Source organism: Equus caballus, chromosome 10 (assembly GCF_041296265.1).
Source record: "Equus caballus isolate H_3958 breed thoroughbred chromosome 10, TB-T2T, whole genome shotgun sequence".
Classification (NCBI taxonomy): Eukaryota; Metazoa; Chordata; class Mammalia; order Perissodactyla; family Equidae; genus Equus; species Equus caballus.
Window position 1 is genome coordinate 88578028 of NC_091693.1, and position 15912 is coordinate 88593939.

At 38.5% G+C, this 15912-nt stretch overlaps 1 protein-coding gene across 48 annotated transcripts in view; it reads right to left on the bottom strand.

The window, feature by feature from the left end:
* AHI1 (Abelson helper integration site 1) overlaps nucleotides 1–15912 on the bottom strand; it is a 180260-nt gene that overhangs the window by 141435 nt on the left and 22913 nt on the right. For 21 of the 48 annotated variants that reach the window (XR_011422259.1, XR_011422260.1, XR_011422258.1 and 18 more), the window contains 6 exons: nucleotides 12602–12706; nucleotides 11479–11698; nucleotides 10120–10312; nucleotides 7562–7657; nucleotides 4717–4902; nucleotides 3430–3582 (listed from right to left, as the gene is read on the bottom strand). Coding sequence is in view for 39 of the 48 variants with exons in the window: in XM_070223958.1 (XP_070080059.1) it covers nucleotides 3430–3582; nucleotides 4717–4902; nucleotides 7562–7657; nucleotides 10120–10312; nucleotides 11479–11698; nucleotides 12602–12706 (953 nt within the window). In the remaining 9 variants the exon portion in view is untranslated. The remainder of the gene's footprint in view (nucleotides 1–3429; nucleotides 3583–4716; nucleotides 4903–7561; nucleotides 7658–10119; nucleotides 10313–11478; nucleotides 11699–12601; nucleotides 12707–15912) is intronic. The other 27 variants (XR_011422261.1, XR_011422264.1, XR_011422263.1 and 24 more) reach the window with 2 other exon arrangements.

A 15912-nucleotide genomic window follows, 5' to 3' on the forward strand; every position in this document is an offset into this window, starting at 1 on the left:
CTGTTTTTTGAGATTTAAGCAATAAGTATATCTAAATGTACACAGCATTTTGAACAAGTCACTTAATTAAATATGAAGAGAAAGTTTCAATATCTGACACTCTAAAGCTGTCACTACCACATTCCTTCTATTAAGCCACAAAAAGAGTGTGTGCCACACCCTTATTCCATGACAGCAACCAATAAGTGATTTTTGCTGAGCCAGAAGCTTGTTCTGAGACCATAAATGCCCTATAGGGCCTAAGCTTAAGTCCAGGATGTATGAATGTTCATTCTCTTTCTTTTTCTCTCTTAAAATAACCAACATTTGTGACTACCTTCCAAAACGTATTTTCAAAGTAATCAATCACCTCCTACTGGTTTCTCATTCACTAATTTTATTGATTTCTTCATAATTTTTACCTTTCATTCCTTTTGCCAGATGAAATCAAAACTTTCCATGTATTAACATCTACTGTAGAAAGTACTGCTTACTTTTATTTGCCCTAATTCTACCTCTTCCAAACTTCAGTGAGCCTTAGTTCCTGAGTTTCTTATTATTCAGAAAGTTCAATTAAACATACATTGGGCCCTTACTATATGCCATGGACGTGGCACTTTATTACAAATGTCTTTTCATATACTCATCAACAGCAATCCCATGAGTAACCATTATTACTCTAGATCGCTAATAAGGATGCTTCAGAGGGCCAAGTCCAGCTCACCAGGCCTAGTCAAAGACTGAGTCCAAGGCCCTGATGTCCAGACAGGCACCAGGTTTTCACAAGTAGCACCAGGACTGAGCAGCATTACTAGGAGGCAGCACTGTGAGCAGCTACTAGGAAGGTGGAAAATTCAGCAGACATTTCTCAGGTGCCACTAATGGACCAGACACCATGCTACCCATCTTTTCCTCCATTCTCCATCCAGAGATTTAGAATAGGGAAGGGGGATAAGGAGAGGATAAAAATGAAGGAAAAGTCAGGGGTTTTATAACCCCTTGCTGTGCTTCTAGAGTAGGAGGTATAGCTCAGGAGAACTTTGTGCCTCATCATCTCAGCCAGAAATCACTAAAGCCACGATCATTCTCTTCGTACTTCGAGGGTTGACACTGTACTCGGAACAGGCACTCAGTGAAAGTTTAATAACGTAACAAGAAAGGTCCCCAACACCTTTGTTTTTTTTCCCCTTTACTGCCTTGTCAGTCACTAAATCACGCTAGTTCTTCCTTTCTTTCTTCTGTATTCATCTCTTATTTGTCACTTCTGCTACCATTACCCCAAGGTGAGACCCTTCACCTCACGCACCAATCACTACAACTGCCGTCTCCTAGGTTTCTCACTCTGATGTATCCTAACTCAGGATCTCCTACATGCCACTGCCAGCATTAACCTGTCCTAAAATACAGCCGTTATCATGCCTGTCTCCCACCCAAACACCTGCCACTGTTTCTCACACATCCCGCACAGTCAACTATCAGGCTATCACTCAAGAGCCTCCACAGTGTGGGCCTGCCCTACCACACCACTTTGTCCTTATGCAAACTGGTGTCCAGCCAGCCATGTGTTTGAGTGCCTCGTGAATACAACAGGTCCTTTCCCATTTATCGACAACTTTGCCCCATATGAAACCCCCTTCCCCGTCGCTCTTCACCCAGCCCTTACTTGGCCACCCTTTCAAGTCTAGCTCAGGCTCCACCAGCCTGATGAATAAACCCTCTCCCCCCACTCCAGCTCACCTTCTTCACATCCGCAATCTTCAAACGGTTTTACATTCTTAAAAAATTTTGAGGACCCCCAAAGAGCTTTTGTTTATGTGGCTATATCTATAGCTATTTATTGTATTAGAAATTAAAATTGAGAAATTTAAAAAATATGTATTAATTTATTTAAAAAATAACAGTAACAAATCCATTAAATGTTAACACAAATGTCTTTTTATGAAAAACAACTACATGAAGTGGAATTGTTCTACATTTTTGAAAATCTCTTTAACACCTGGCTTAGTAAAAGATAGCTAGATTTTCATAACTGCTTCTGTATTCACTCTCTTGTGATAGCACATATCATTTAGCCTCTGGAAAACTCCATTGTATACTCGTGAGAAAATAAAAGTAAAAATCATTAACTAAATCATTATGAAATCATTAGAATCATTACAATCTTATTATGAAAACAGACTGAATTCACAGACCCCCTAAAAGTGTCTTGGGACTCCCAGTAGACCCCACTTCATGCTTTGAGCACTGCTGATCAATTATTTGTATACCTACCTTTCCTCGAGGCTTCTCTGTAGCCTCCCTGACACTGAACAATGTAACTGTTTCCTATTTCCCTAACTGATGTGGAAGGTCCTCAAGGGTACAGCCTAAGAGTTATTCTCTCCATAATATATTCAAAGTATTTAAAAATGATTTTAAGATATATCTGTAAAATTGGCCTCAAAAAGAAAGTCAAATGTGATGCGAAACACAGAAAGTGAAAAGGTCTAGGAAAATAACCATTCTTACGTATCTATGCAATGTTTGGATAAATTAAGACTTTGGATAAATTGCATCTAGTAGTGGTCAGATATATAAAATGAACCACTCCACTCTTTATGGAAACAAGTAAGAGATTTACAAAACTGTATCAGCAATGTTTCTTGTCACTGCAAAATATGCTAAGCAAGTAAGAAAACTTTAGTAAAAGCTTAAATACCACTCAACTTGTGGCAGAAGAATATACACCTACATATCTCCATCAAAATGTGATTCAGGAAGAAGCCAGGCACTACAAAAAGTTTCATGAATCCACAAAAAAAAAAATCCATTTTTTAAATAATAAAATCCATTAGAAGACATACCTCTTACAGACATCAAAAATCTGCATTTTTTTACTGCTGCTATGGGCTGAACTGTGTTTCCTAAAATTCATCTGTTGAAGCCCCAACCCCAATACCTCGGAATGTAACAGTATTTGGAGAGGGGATCTTTAAAGAGCTGATTAAGTTAAAATGAGCTGGTCAGGGTGGGGCCATAGTCTAACAAGACTGGTGTCCTCATAAGAAGAGGGAGAAACCCCAGATGCGACACTCACAGAGAAGAGACCAGACCAGGAGAAAGGCCTCAGAGTAAGCGAACCCTGCCAGCCATTAATCTTGGGACTTCCAGCCTCTAGAACTATGAGAAAATAAATTCCTGTTGTTTCAGCCTCCCAATCTGAGGTGTTTTTTACAGCAGCTCTAGCAAACTAATAAAACTGCCCAGGTGCCCAAAGAAATAACCTAGCATGGTGCTTTTTATGTCCACGTTAGGCGCCATTATTTGTCAAATGAATCAAAAGAAAGACCAGATTGTGATTAAAAAGAGGATAATTTGAGAGTTCTAAGTAGCAAGTTAGTCATCCTAGGACCTGCTGGAGTTTCAGAGGACGTAACTATCTAAGTGAAGCTGTGTGACCAGACGCCCCACCTGCCCCGGCAGCCGTCTCCACTTGACTTCTTCTTTTGAATCTTCTAATCCAGGTTCGGTGTCTACTGAGCTTGGCTCGTGGTGTCGTTCACAGTACACGGGTTTACCCTTTTCCTCCTGAAGTGCCATCATAGACCGGTAAGACGGCTTTATCTAGATACGTACAGAAAGTGAGAAAATTTACATATCATGTTAATCTTTTTTTCTTTCCCAGCATACATCATTTTAAAAATACTGAAACAAACAATACGGAAATGTTTTCAAAAGGTACTCTAGAAAAGATCCTACTTTTATTTGTACATTATTCTAAATAAAATGAAAGTTGCTTGAAATTACAGTCCTATAACCAAAAACCTTAAAAGTTGGAAGGAAAAAAACCCAGAACTCCAACAGTCACATGCAATGGTTTTAACAACTCCGTGTCGCAGCTTCCACCTCTGCACCAACACCTACCAGATGTTACATCACCAGTGTCTGGCTTTAAACTCACAAAACTGGCATCATAAAGACCTAAAGTTTTTTAAATCTTCCATTTCTTAGAAACAGATTTAATTTAACTTCATTGAAATCACTGCAAATCAACCCTGTGGTCACAGTTTAAATATCAACTACAGAATACACAACTGACCCAAATTGTCTCACAGCAAATAAGAAAAGCAGAGTTCCACATCATTTAGGACCAATTCATTGCCAGGATCATTTATAATTTTAATCTGTGGAAAACAGCCGTAGAAATATTATTTACTGATCATATGAATGATAGTGAAAAATATGCCTGTAAATCATGGGTCTGCAAACTACGGCCTGGGTCACATCTAGCCTGCTGTTTTCTAAATGAAGTTGCGCTGGGACACACCCACACTCACTCGCTCAGTTACCACCTACAGCTGTCTACACAGCCACTTTTGCATGCACAGGCAAAGCTGCGTGGTTGCCACAGAGACTGTAAGGCCTGCAGAGCCTAAAATGTGTCCCATCTGGTCTTTTATGGAAAATATTTGTCAACTCCTGCTTTAAATCATTCTTTTATCTTTAATTTTTAAAAACCAATATTATTTAAAAAAGATTTTTCCTAACACCGAAACTTACATTTAGTACTTAAAATTCATTTAAATATCTTTTAAGTATCAGCTATTACAGGCTTAATTCATAATCTCTGAAGGTACTTTTCTATTCTAGAAATCTATTAAAGTAATTCTAGACACTTTATCTTTTTAGAAATGGAAAATGTGTTACCATTCAATCTCAACAACAGAGTACATATATTTACATGTGCTGTTAACTTACACAGTCTGGAACTTTCAATCCTCTTACAGTTACATACAACGTTGAGGGATAACGATTTCTTGGACATTTTGACCACCATTCAAAAACCTCGACAACATCTGATTGAGATCGTGGCTTAGTAGGTGGGTAATACAGCTGCAGGCGAAGTTTTGAATTGATGTTTACATTCCCATTGGCTCCTAGAAGCTTAAAATAAGAATTCAAATAAAACGTTATCTTCACTGAAAATAAAGCAATGGTATATGGTCAAAAACTCATTTCTTTTTTCTTTTTTGGTGAGGAAGATTGGCCCTGAGCTCAATCTTCCTCTATTTTGTATGTGGGATGCCTCCACAGCATGGCTTGATGAGCAGTGTGCAGGTCTGCACCTGGGATCCAAACCCACGAACCCTGGGTCACCAAAGTGGAGCATGCGAACTTAACCACTATGCCACACGGTTGGCCCCCAAAAACTCATTTTAAGAAGATTATATGGCATGCTGAAATTCCCTAGACTTATAAAGCAAAGGAAAGAACACTGACACAGTTGGTTAAGCACAGTGCTGGACCATTTTGACAAAAAATAACCCAAATGACTTTTTAAATATTTTTTTGATAGCTGTCTTTTCACCCATACAAATTCATACTGTTGGTAAAGCATTTACATTACTGTGCCAGATGCTGTATAAAGGAGGTAATCAATATAAGTTTGTTTGAAATAATAATGATAAAGAATAAAATGCATATTATTTAAACACAAATTTTCCATTTTTTTAGCATCAATATTTTAAATGGTAAACTTCTATGGTGTTTTAATTTTTAAAAAGTCAAAATCACTTTCAAAGAGTAGTTAAACTCAAGTTTAACTTTCTAAGTTGCATCCATCAGTGACCAATGGCCATCGAGTGTGCTCCTTGCTTTCAGTCCCCACTCCACTTAAAGTTGTAGTCTAGTAGAAGAGGACCTCTTTTGAGTTGGTGAGATTATTTTTTTTCTCATAAGAATCGCCATTTATTTAGCTTAAACATAAGTTGTTTTAATAGTTTTTTTATTGAATAAACCTTTTTAAGAAGGAAGACTAAATATTAAAAAAAAGCCAGCACTGGCAACTTTTAAAAGCGTACAGTCTAATGCAGGAGACATATAAGCACAGAGAGCAATACCTTAGCCTTTACAAGGAGTGGAGGTGGGATCAGGGAGAATTCCTGATTGCCATCTCTGCCAGTGGCATAAGATGGATAAATACATACAAGTCCATATGACACTTAAAGGTAAAAATGCCATGAGGTACATTATTGTTTCCCAAAGGCAGTTTATAGTAAGCAGGGCAGGTCTGCAAAAACCCTAGCAGAAAAGGAACAACAGCAGTTTCTAACAAGACCACAGGATGGCAATGTTTCCTACGTGAAAGTGACCTTTCTGGGTTTTTTGTTTTTGCTCTACATCAGTATGAGAGGGGGTACAGAAGAAGGTATAACAGGTTATAAAGGAGACATCCTGGACCGCGTGATCCCGCAGCCCAGGCTAGAATCACCTCCTCACCACAGCCACCTGGCTGCCGTCCACAGTCAGACTGCAGCTTCTAAGGCCTCTCCAACCCTGACGTGGATGAGGTGCCTCACTGCGGTTTTCACAGCTCCACTCTAGCACACAGCCGTGCAGGTAATATGTTTACAGGGAAACCGAACTGGAGGGCAAGAACAATGTCTGATTTCTCTATGAATACCCTTTATTGAGCAGAGTGCCTGGCACGTCAGAAACAATAAATATTTGTTGAATGGATGGATGCACAAATGGAAAAGTTTTATAAGATAATACAAAATAGATTAACTACTCAAGATGTTTTATCTCTCAAATTTATGTTTGAAGGCAGAAATAAAAGAATCATAAAATTAAGATCTTCTTTTTTTCAACATCAATTTATTCATGTCTTTCCTCTCTGCATAAACATCCTAGTCAAAGACAGCATCATTTTACACCTAGACTACTGCAGGAATTTTCTACCTCAATCTTCCAGTACGTATGTGTGCACCCTCTGTAATCCATTCTCCACCCAGCAAAGTAATCTCTCTACAACATAAATCACATTATTTCAGGCTTTTGTTTAAAATCCCATAACGGCTTCCTGCTGCTCTTTAAAATTCTATAATGGCTTCCTGTTGCTGCAGTGGCCTAGACCTGGGGTAATCCAGACCTGTCTGCCTGAGTGTCTCTTCAGGCACCAGGCCCCTCACTCTCCATCTTCCACGCCCAGTGCCTTCTGTGGTCACCTGAGTACATACACCTGCTCTTTCCAACAGCAGGGTCTCTGCACGTCCCTTGTTCTCATCCAGAGCTCCCACTCCCCCACTGCCAACATTTAGCTAATGCTCAGGTGCAACGTCCCTTCCTGAGGAAACCTCTCCTTGGCCCCACAGGATGTTCCCATCACCCACCTCATACCCCCTCACAGTATTTATAAAAATCGTAATCAGTGATACACTGTATAATCAAGGTTTTATGTCTGTTTTGCTTGCTAGAATATGAAGTCCGTGAGGCCAAGGGGTGTCCTCTTTGTTCACTAACTAGAACAGTGGCTGGCCCACAGAAAGAGTTTAATACACATTTGTTGGGCTGAGTGAACGATGACAGGCTGTGCGTCTGTTTCAGTGCTCCATCCTCAGGGCCAAACAGTGTGCCTGGCATGCTCGGCCCCAGTCAACAGTCAGGAATCTGAGCAAGCATCACCTGCGCCTGAACAGAGAGCTCTGCCTCTGCAGTCTCACCTCAGGCCACAGCTCCTTCTAGGAAACCTAACTGACAGGGAAAGCAGCCAATCAAATCTGAAGGTTATTCTAGAGGTGTTTAAAACAGATGAAAAACATACCTTGAGAAATGCCCAGGCAATTTTCCGAAAGCCACATTCTTGGTTTTGAAATTCAGAATTATTCCTAATTTCATCCATGCTTAAGAAATCCAGAATCTGTAAATAAGTATAAAAAATGACTTCACAGAATACCATGCTACCTAAAATTTAAAATTTTCTAGTAATATATTATTAAAATTTTAAAAAATCATTTATATACTCAAAAATGTTTTCCTAAGAGGGAGGAAAAACATTTTTATCTCATTTCATTCACCTTTAAGTTAACTCATCCAGTTAGTAAGGGTCCATTTTTTGACCACTTTATCTTTTATTAATAACTCTTTTATTAGGATTTATTTCAAATCCAAGACAAAGAGTTAATTACCTCAAATATGGTCTAGGCACAAATACACCACGCACAGAATTCTGAAGCTCTGATCATTTTTTTAAAGTATGAGAGCAGACTTGAAAGGACTGTTTGTTTAAAAGACTCCTGGCCTCATCTCTGGGTCCTTCCTTGGGGCACCCTCCTGAAGCTGGAGATCTTCTCTTTGGATACACGCTATCATTAGGCTTCTCAAGAGGACTTCTCTCATATCTCCAGCCTGTCCAGGTGTCAAAGCTCGTGGATTGCAAGCAACCTGCCACAGTGACTGTCTGCCTTCTAGGTACTGTCAGAGCCTCTCACTCTGACCTTGCTGGTACTTATCAAAAGCTCAGCTGAGACAACAAATCTTTATGGAAGACTGCTTAAAAAATAACAGGGACTCCATCTATCCTCTCTTTTATACACTTAAATCTGTCTTCAGATGTAATACAAGCTCAATGGAAAAAACACTGACAATATAAGAAAAATATGTAACAAAGTAAAACAACTTGTAAGCCAAACCATAGATGATCAACATTAACATCTGGTTTATGTGTATCTAAACCTTTTTCTGTGAGTTCCTAAGTACATATGCTACTACAAAGCCAATGTTATTTTGCAAATTATTTTCATATAATATGTAGCGGATAGCTCTACAAGTCAATACATACATATGTATATCATCATGCTAATGGCTGTCTAGTGTTCTTCTGCATTATAAATATCATAAATTTAATAAAAACCGTCATTTACTTAACCAAACCACTTACTGATCAAAGAGATCTGTCCCCAAAAAACTTTTGCTATGTAAGCATGTTTAAATAAATATCCTTGCACACGCATCTTTGTGTACTTTCATTTTTCCCTAGAAGTGGAATGATGGTTTTAAAGAATTCTGAAAGATATTATCAAGTTGTCCTTAAAAACCCTCACAAAGTTGAAATCAAAAAGTAGTTCTGTAGACAGTAAACTTAAGAAGCAACGAAAAGTGTTATAATCCAATAATCTATCTTTCTTAAATCTTGTAATACTAAAATGAATATAAAAGAACATTGTAACACGACAAATTTCTATGATAGAGTTCCCTGAGATAGAAATTATATCCCTTTTTGAAAAAAACCACACGTTTATATAAGTCATACAATATAATCACAGATGTAAATTGTGAAATATTCCTATCGTAAGCACACATACATCATCTGAAAGTTAAAGATCATAAAACCCAGTAATTCTACAAAAATCAATCATTGGCTCTGGTCATGCCTTGCTGTTCCATGCTAAAATTCTGCATCTTGCTTAAACTGGAAGAAAGGCTTTCTCTACTTCCCTTTGCTTATGAAGAGATAACATGAAGTACAGGAAAGAATGTGGTATTTCAGGTTCAAACTATCTTCAAATACAAATTAGCTGGTCCTTCATGGCTTAACGATGGAGACACAATCTGAAAACTGCATCGTTAGGCTATTTCACCATTGTGTGAACACTATGGAGTGTCCTTACACAAACCTAGATGGTACAGTCTACTACACACCCAGGCTCTATGGTACTAATCTTACGGGACCACTGTCATATGTGCGGTCCATTGTTGACAGAAACGTTGTTATGCGGTGCATGACTATATTGAAAATTGGAGTAACTTTGGGGAAATCACTTTACACTCCAAACTTTGATTTCTTTTGTAGTAAAAATTTAGAAAAATGAGTCAGCTCAAAGGCCATCTACTCCATAAAGCTTTCCCTGACTGCTCTGACCCTCTACAACTCGGAAGTTCTACTTCATTTTGGTTGTATATTACACTGCATTAGTCAAGTGATCTTTGCATGTTCATCTTTATTTCTCCAAGTAGTACACTAACTCTTATGTAGTCTAACACAGTTAAAGAGTTTACACTATGAAATGGGTTAAGGAGGGAGGACTGCATACACATAGATTAGATTCATCATTTCAGTTAATTTGTCACGGTGTTGTTGCAAGAAATGATACAGAGTAAACCAAATGGCCAACTACTTGCACTAGTAAATGCTCAGCAAATATGCGATGACTTGTCTCCCTCACTTGTGTCTCCACAGCATATTATGAACAGTAAATCCTAGGGATCCAAGTCTCACACTACTTTGTTGTACTACTGAATTAATAAAAAAACAATAGGTTGTGTTTGTGCTATCAAAATATTAACTAAAATTTGGTTTAAATTGCTCTATTCAATTCATACCTCAAAGAACAAGATGACTTTAGGGCTCTCATCAAAATCTCGAAGCAAATAGGGAAAGTTTTCATTAAATATAATTTGTTCTTCCCACTCTGGAAGTCTTGATTTTAACTGTTTAAAATCATATGGCTGGGTCATAATAGGAAGAATATAATCCACATTCTCTTTTTCATAGTAAGATGAAACAGGCCGTTCACTGTTCAAAAAAAGATACTGCCATTAACACAATTCTTTATGATAATTTTCAGAAGGTGAGAAAAAAAAATATAGTGTTCCAGGTGACGCAACCAGAAATAATGAATCACTGTGATACATAAGGAAAAATTATTTGGATTGTCCATCTAGAAAATTATAAATTTTATGAGACTTAAAGGTGGTAGTACCTTACTATCATCTTGCATTTACATACTATCAATTGGTTTCATGGAATTATTTTATTACAGAAATATAAATTGAGAAGTATGATTACACTTTGGCACAGGAACTCCTTCAGAATCTTAAATGAGTTTGTGAGAAAACAGCAAAGTAGATTTAAATAAGAAAATGAGCACAAGAGGATCATAACCCCTTCAACATATATATTTTCTTTGAATTCCCTAAGAAAACTGAATAAGTGAATGACTTTTTCAGTAATCTCTTCATGTTTCCATCCCTGCCATCTTTCCATGCAAATTTTTTTGAATTCTAGTATAATCATTTATTTTCCTGTACTTTTTTTTTTTTTGGTGAGGAAGACTGTTACTGAGCTAACATCTGTGCCAATCTTCCTCTATTTTATGTGGGACAATTCCACAGTGCGGCTTGATGAGTCTGTGCCTGGGATGAGAACCCACAAACCCTGGGCCACTGAAGTGGACTGCATGAACTTAACTACTACGCCACTGGGCCAGCCTCTACTTTTTATGTGGGCCTTCAAGCATGTATTAGCCACAGAAGTAGTATTAGGAAAAAAATGAAATTGGAAACTCCCTTACTTCACCTGAGACCCATGTAACATATTAACTTCAAAAGAAAAATGAAGTTAGACAGCTAAAGCATTTCACCATTGTGTGAACATCATGGAGTGTGCAACATAAGATGATGTACAATGCAAGTTAAATGCCGTAATTAGTCATCAAGCTTGGCAGAAGCTCTCTCAATTCCCCTCCACTTAACGTGAACTGCCAGATTAAGAGATGTTCTCTGTTTCTTCCATAAAACATACTGATCAATATCAATGGTTAATGAACACCTACAACTAGTAAATTATTCTCCAATACAAAGCCATAACTCTATTCTCATTGACTTTCGATGGCAGAGAAGAGGACTTCTACCGGACGCAGTTTCAATTTCAAGGGTTTACTGTGCAATTAAAAAAATTACCTATCATCTTTCTTGACATAGTGACCAGTATTCTCATCAACCACATGAATTTTTACCATTGGGTGAGAAATCATAAAATCTGACTTAAGTCGATCTGTTCGGTGAATATAAACTCCCAGGACAAGGTCATCATCAAGCAAACATTTGGGATAAACGGGACTATCTCGGCTTGTTATTTCATGAACACCGTCACCATCAGTGTCTTCATTATCATCTGAAACTACATGCATGGAAGAAAATCAATGTTAGAATTAACTGTTCCCATAACAGTATATTCAACAATATATGTTCAATTTACATATAACCTAATCTTTATGATCCATAATTATCTGTCTTTGTTAAGAAAGAAACTTCAAGGGAAAAGAAAGAAAAACACAGACAATAGCATACTACACTCTGAGAGTATAATATTGCATTGACTAATGCATCAAAATAGGATGAGGCATCTTTCCTTTTTTCCCTAACAAGGATCAACAACACAAAAAGAAAAAAATGAGAAACAAAACCAAAAAGTAATTTTATCCAGGTATTTTCTAAGTGGAATATACATCCCTCAATTCATTTATAAGTGTAACTTCTGCTTCTGGGTAGGATGCAGTAGAATGGAGCAGGTCAATGCTTCCGGTAACAACTTGTTAAAGCCAAAGAATTACAAAAACCTTATTTTTAAAGGCATCAGAAAAGCACAGAAACAATGTATAGTAGATGGAATAAAATTCCAGAGAGGGAGAATCATTCAGAGGAAAGCCGATGGACGGGCAGCTGTTTTAGTCTCTCGGGACATTTGCTGATTCAGGGTACAGACTGAGGATGAGGGTTTGGCCCAGGCAACGGGTCACTACTGGGAGAAAGAATAACCAGGAAAACTTTCAGTAGTTGCATGGGGCTAGCAATATAAAATTGGAGATTTGAGGAGCCTCAAACACATAGCCAATTTTCCTCACAAAACTGAATCCTGAGGCTATAGAAGAAGCTAAAGAGGCAGTGAAATCTCCCAGTCTTGTGGTTCTAGGAAACAATGACCTGCCAGGAGGGGGGGCCTGAAACAAAACAGGCAAAGATGAAGCCCCAGAGGGCCTGGTCAATTTATCCCTATAGCCACTTTTCACCTGGGGTCACTTACCAATCCTGGGCGCAGCTAGAGGCTGAGAATCCAGGCGTGGCCCCTGGCAGAAGGTCCCTACTGGGGGACAGAGAAACCAGCAGAGATTTTGGCGTTCACGCGGGGCTGGAGTGACAAAATTGGAGACTTGAGGGGCCTCAAACTCATGGCCAGTCTACCCCTCAAGACACTTGCCAAATTTTGAAGCTGCATGGGGCAGAAGGCTAAAGGACTAAGGTGCAAACCTCTGAAGGGCAACATTGAATCTCCCACAGTCTTTTACGGCTGAGAGGGAGATCCCTGCCAGGCTTTCAATTTGAAACACCTGGAGGGCCACATCCTAGGAATGGGGCAAATCAGAGAGAGAGTCTTACCAAACTACAATTCAGCCTTGACCCAGCTCAATTCCTGACTGGCTGAAATCAGCTATCCACCCTATCTGCCTAGGAGAAGAAAGAGGAAACCCTCTCTAGTGAAAGATCAAATCATCTGGAGCCTCTAGGATTCTATACACAATGTCCAGCATACAATAAAAAGTTTCTAGGCATAAAAGAGGCAAGACTACATAACCAATAACCAAGAGAAAAAAACAGAAAACAGAAGCAGACCCACAGATGACCCAGATGGGAGTTAGCACACAAGTACTTTAAACAACTATGACTAATATGCTCAAGAAAACAAAGGAAAAGATGGACAAAATAATCTTTAAAAATGGAGATTATCTACAGAGAATTGGAATCCATAAGGAACAAACAGGCATTCTAGAACTGAAAAATACCACTGAAATTAAGAACACAATAGATGTGTCTAATAGTATACCGAATGCAAAGGAAGACATGATTAGCGAACCAGAAGAAAGATCAATATCCCAAATGAAGCATAATGAGGAAAAAAAAAAAACCAAGGGGAGAAAAACATAAGAAACCTGTGGAAACATGCATAAGAAACCTATGTATACATGCAAAAGAACATATGTGAACTTATAACCTAGAAAAAGAGGAGAGAGTGGTGAAGAAGCCATGTGCGAAGAAATAATCACTAAGAATTTTCCACAGGTGATAAACCAATATCAACCAGTAAACCCTAAGCAGGGTAAATTCCAACAACACCATATTGAGGCACAGCATGATAAAACACTCAAACAAAGACAAAAGGAAAATCTAAAGGGTAGCGGGGGGGGGGGGGGGGGGGGGGGGTGCGGGAAGACACAATCCCTTCAAAGGGAGACAAATAAAACTGCATTTGGGAACATAAATGACGGAAGCCAGAGACAATGGTAAGATTTATTTAAAGCACTAAAAGAAAATAACTTGCAACCTAAAATCCATACTAACAAATGTGCTTTAAAATGAAGGTAAAGTAAAGGCATTTTAACAAAATCTGAGTGAATTAGTAGGCCTGTACTAAGAGAAATGCTAAACTGAGTTCAAGCAGATGAAAAATTAAAAAAAATGAAAATTCATTAAGGAAAAAGTAAATTGTGGAGTGATTAAATTAGTATCCACTGTACAAAATGGTAACTGTAATATCTATGAAGTTTAAAATATGTGTAGAACTAAAACACATAAGAACTTATAGGCAGGAGAGGGAGAGATGCAGAAAAAGTGCTGACAAAAGTCAAATGGAGTTAAACTAGTCTAATGTTCCAGCAGTGTGAGGGAAGTGTGTTTTGTTAGGGAGTTAATTTATATTAGACTATAAGAAGTCAGGAATAAACAATGTTCTCCAGGGTAATGACGAAAAAAACAGTAGAAGAATGTATAATTAACAAGTTAATAGAAGGAGCAAATTAAAAAAATAACTTGAATAATTCAAGAGAAGAAGAAAAAGGAGGATAAAACAGGTGTACCATACAGAAAACTAACAGACAGATGATAAATACAAGGACACAGAAAACTGCAAACAAGACCACTGGGGGCGGGGGGGGGGGGCAGCAGCACCTGACGTTTATTGAAGGCATTACTCCAAGAAGTTTGCAGCCTGGGGAACAAGACCCCACATGTCCTGGGGAGGGGGAAGGCAATGAAGAGACACTGCGGTCCAAGCAAAGGTGGTGCAAAGCAGACACAGGCAGGGGGCTGGGGGTGGGCAGGGAGAGGAAAGCAGTACTGCCAAGCCCTGCCTAGATGTGGGGACCAAGGACCAAGCACAGGTTTGAAGGCTACCCTTCCCCCACCATATTGGCACCACCTGAGGATGCACTGTGGATGATGATGGAGAAATGAGGATGGGGAAATGTATTATGCAAACTCAAACCACAAGCAGACTTGAAGGGAAAATGGATTACTAGAGATAAAGAAGGATATTACATAACCATTACCACAGACTGAATTCTCTGTCCCCTCCAAAATTCCTATGCTGAAATCCTCACCTCCAATGTGATAGTAATAATGGGTGGGGCCTTCGGGAGGTGATTAGCTCATGCGGGTGAAGCCCTCATGAATGTGATTAGTGCCCTTATAAGAGAGACCCCAGAGAGCTCCCTCACCCCTTCTGTCATGTGTGGACACAGGGAGAAGACGTCAGTCTGCACCCAAGAAGTGAGCCCTCACCAGACACAGGATGCACAGGAGCCTCGATCTTGGGCTCACCAGCCTCCAGAACTGTGAGAAATGTTTATCGTTTAACCCATCCAGTCTACGGTATTGTGTTATAGCAGCCCAAACGGACTAAGACAATGATAAAATTGTCGGTTTCACAGGAATATATAACAAGCCTAAACACGCATATACTCAATAAGATAACTTCAAAATACATAAAGAAAAAAACTGACAGAAGTAAAAAGAAAAACAGAGAAACCAAAAATATTAGTGGGAATTTTAATACTCATTTCAATAACTGATAGACTAAGCAGACTGAAAAAAAAAAAATCAGTAAGATGAGCTAAACACATAAACGTGATCTTACTGACACACACAGGACACCACATCCAACAACATCAGAATTCACATTCCTTTCAGCACACATGGAATATTTACCACAGTGACCATAAGCTGGTCATAAAGAAAGCCTTGATCAATTCGAAAGATTGAAATAGTTCACAGTATGTGCTCTGACAACGGAAGATAGAAACCAAAACAAAAAAAATAAGTAGAAATTTACCTGCTGCCTAAAACTAACCAATACACTTCTAAATAATGCATGATCAATTAAAATGGAAATTAGAAAATATTTTTACTGAATGATAATGAAGACACAGCCTATCAAAAATTTGTGGAATGCAGCTAAGGTAGTGCTTAGATGGAAATTTAAAGTCTTGAAAGCATTTAAAGGAAGACAGACTGGAATCTTATAGAATCCATCTGATAAAGCTAGACATGAACAGCAAATCA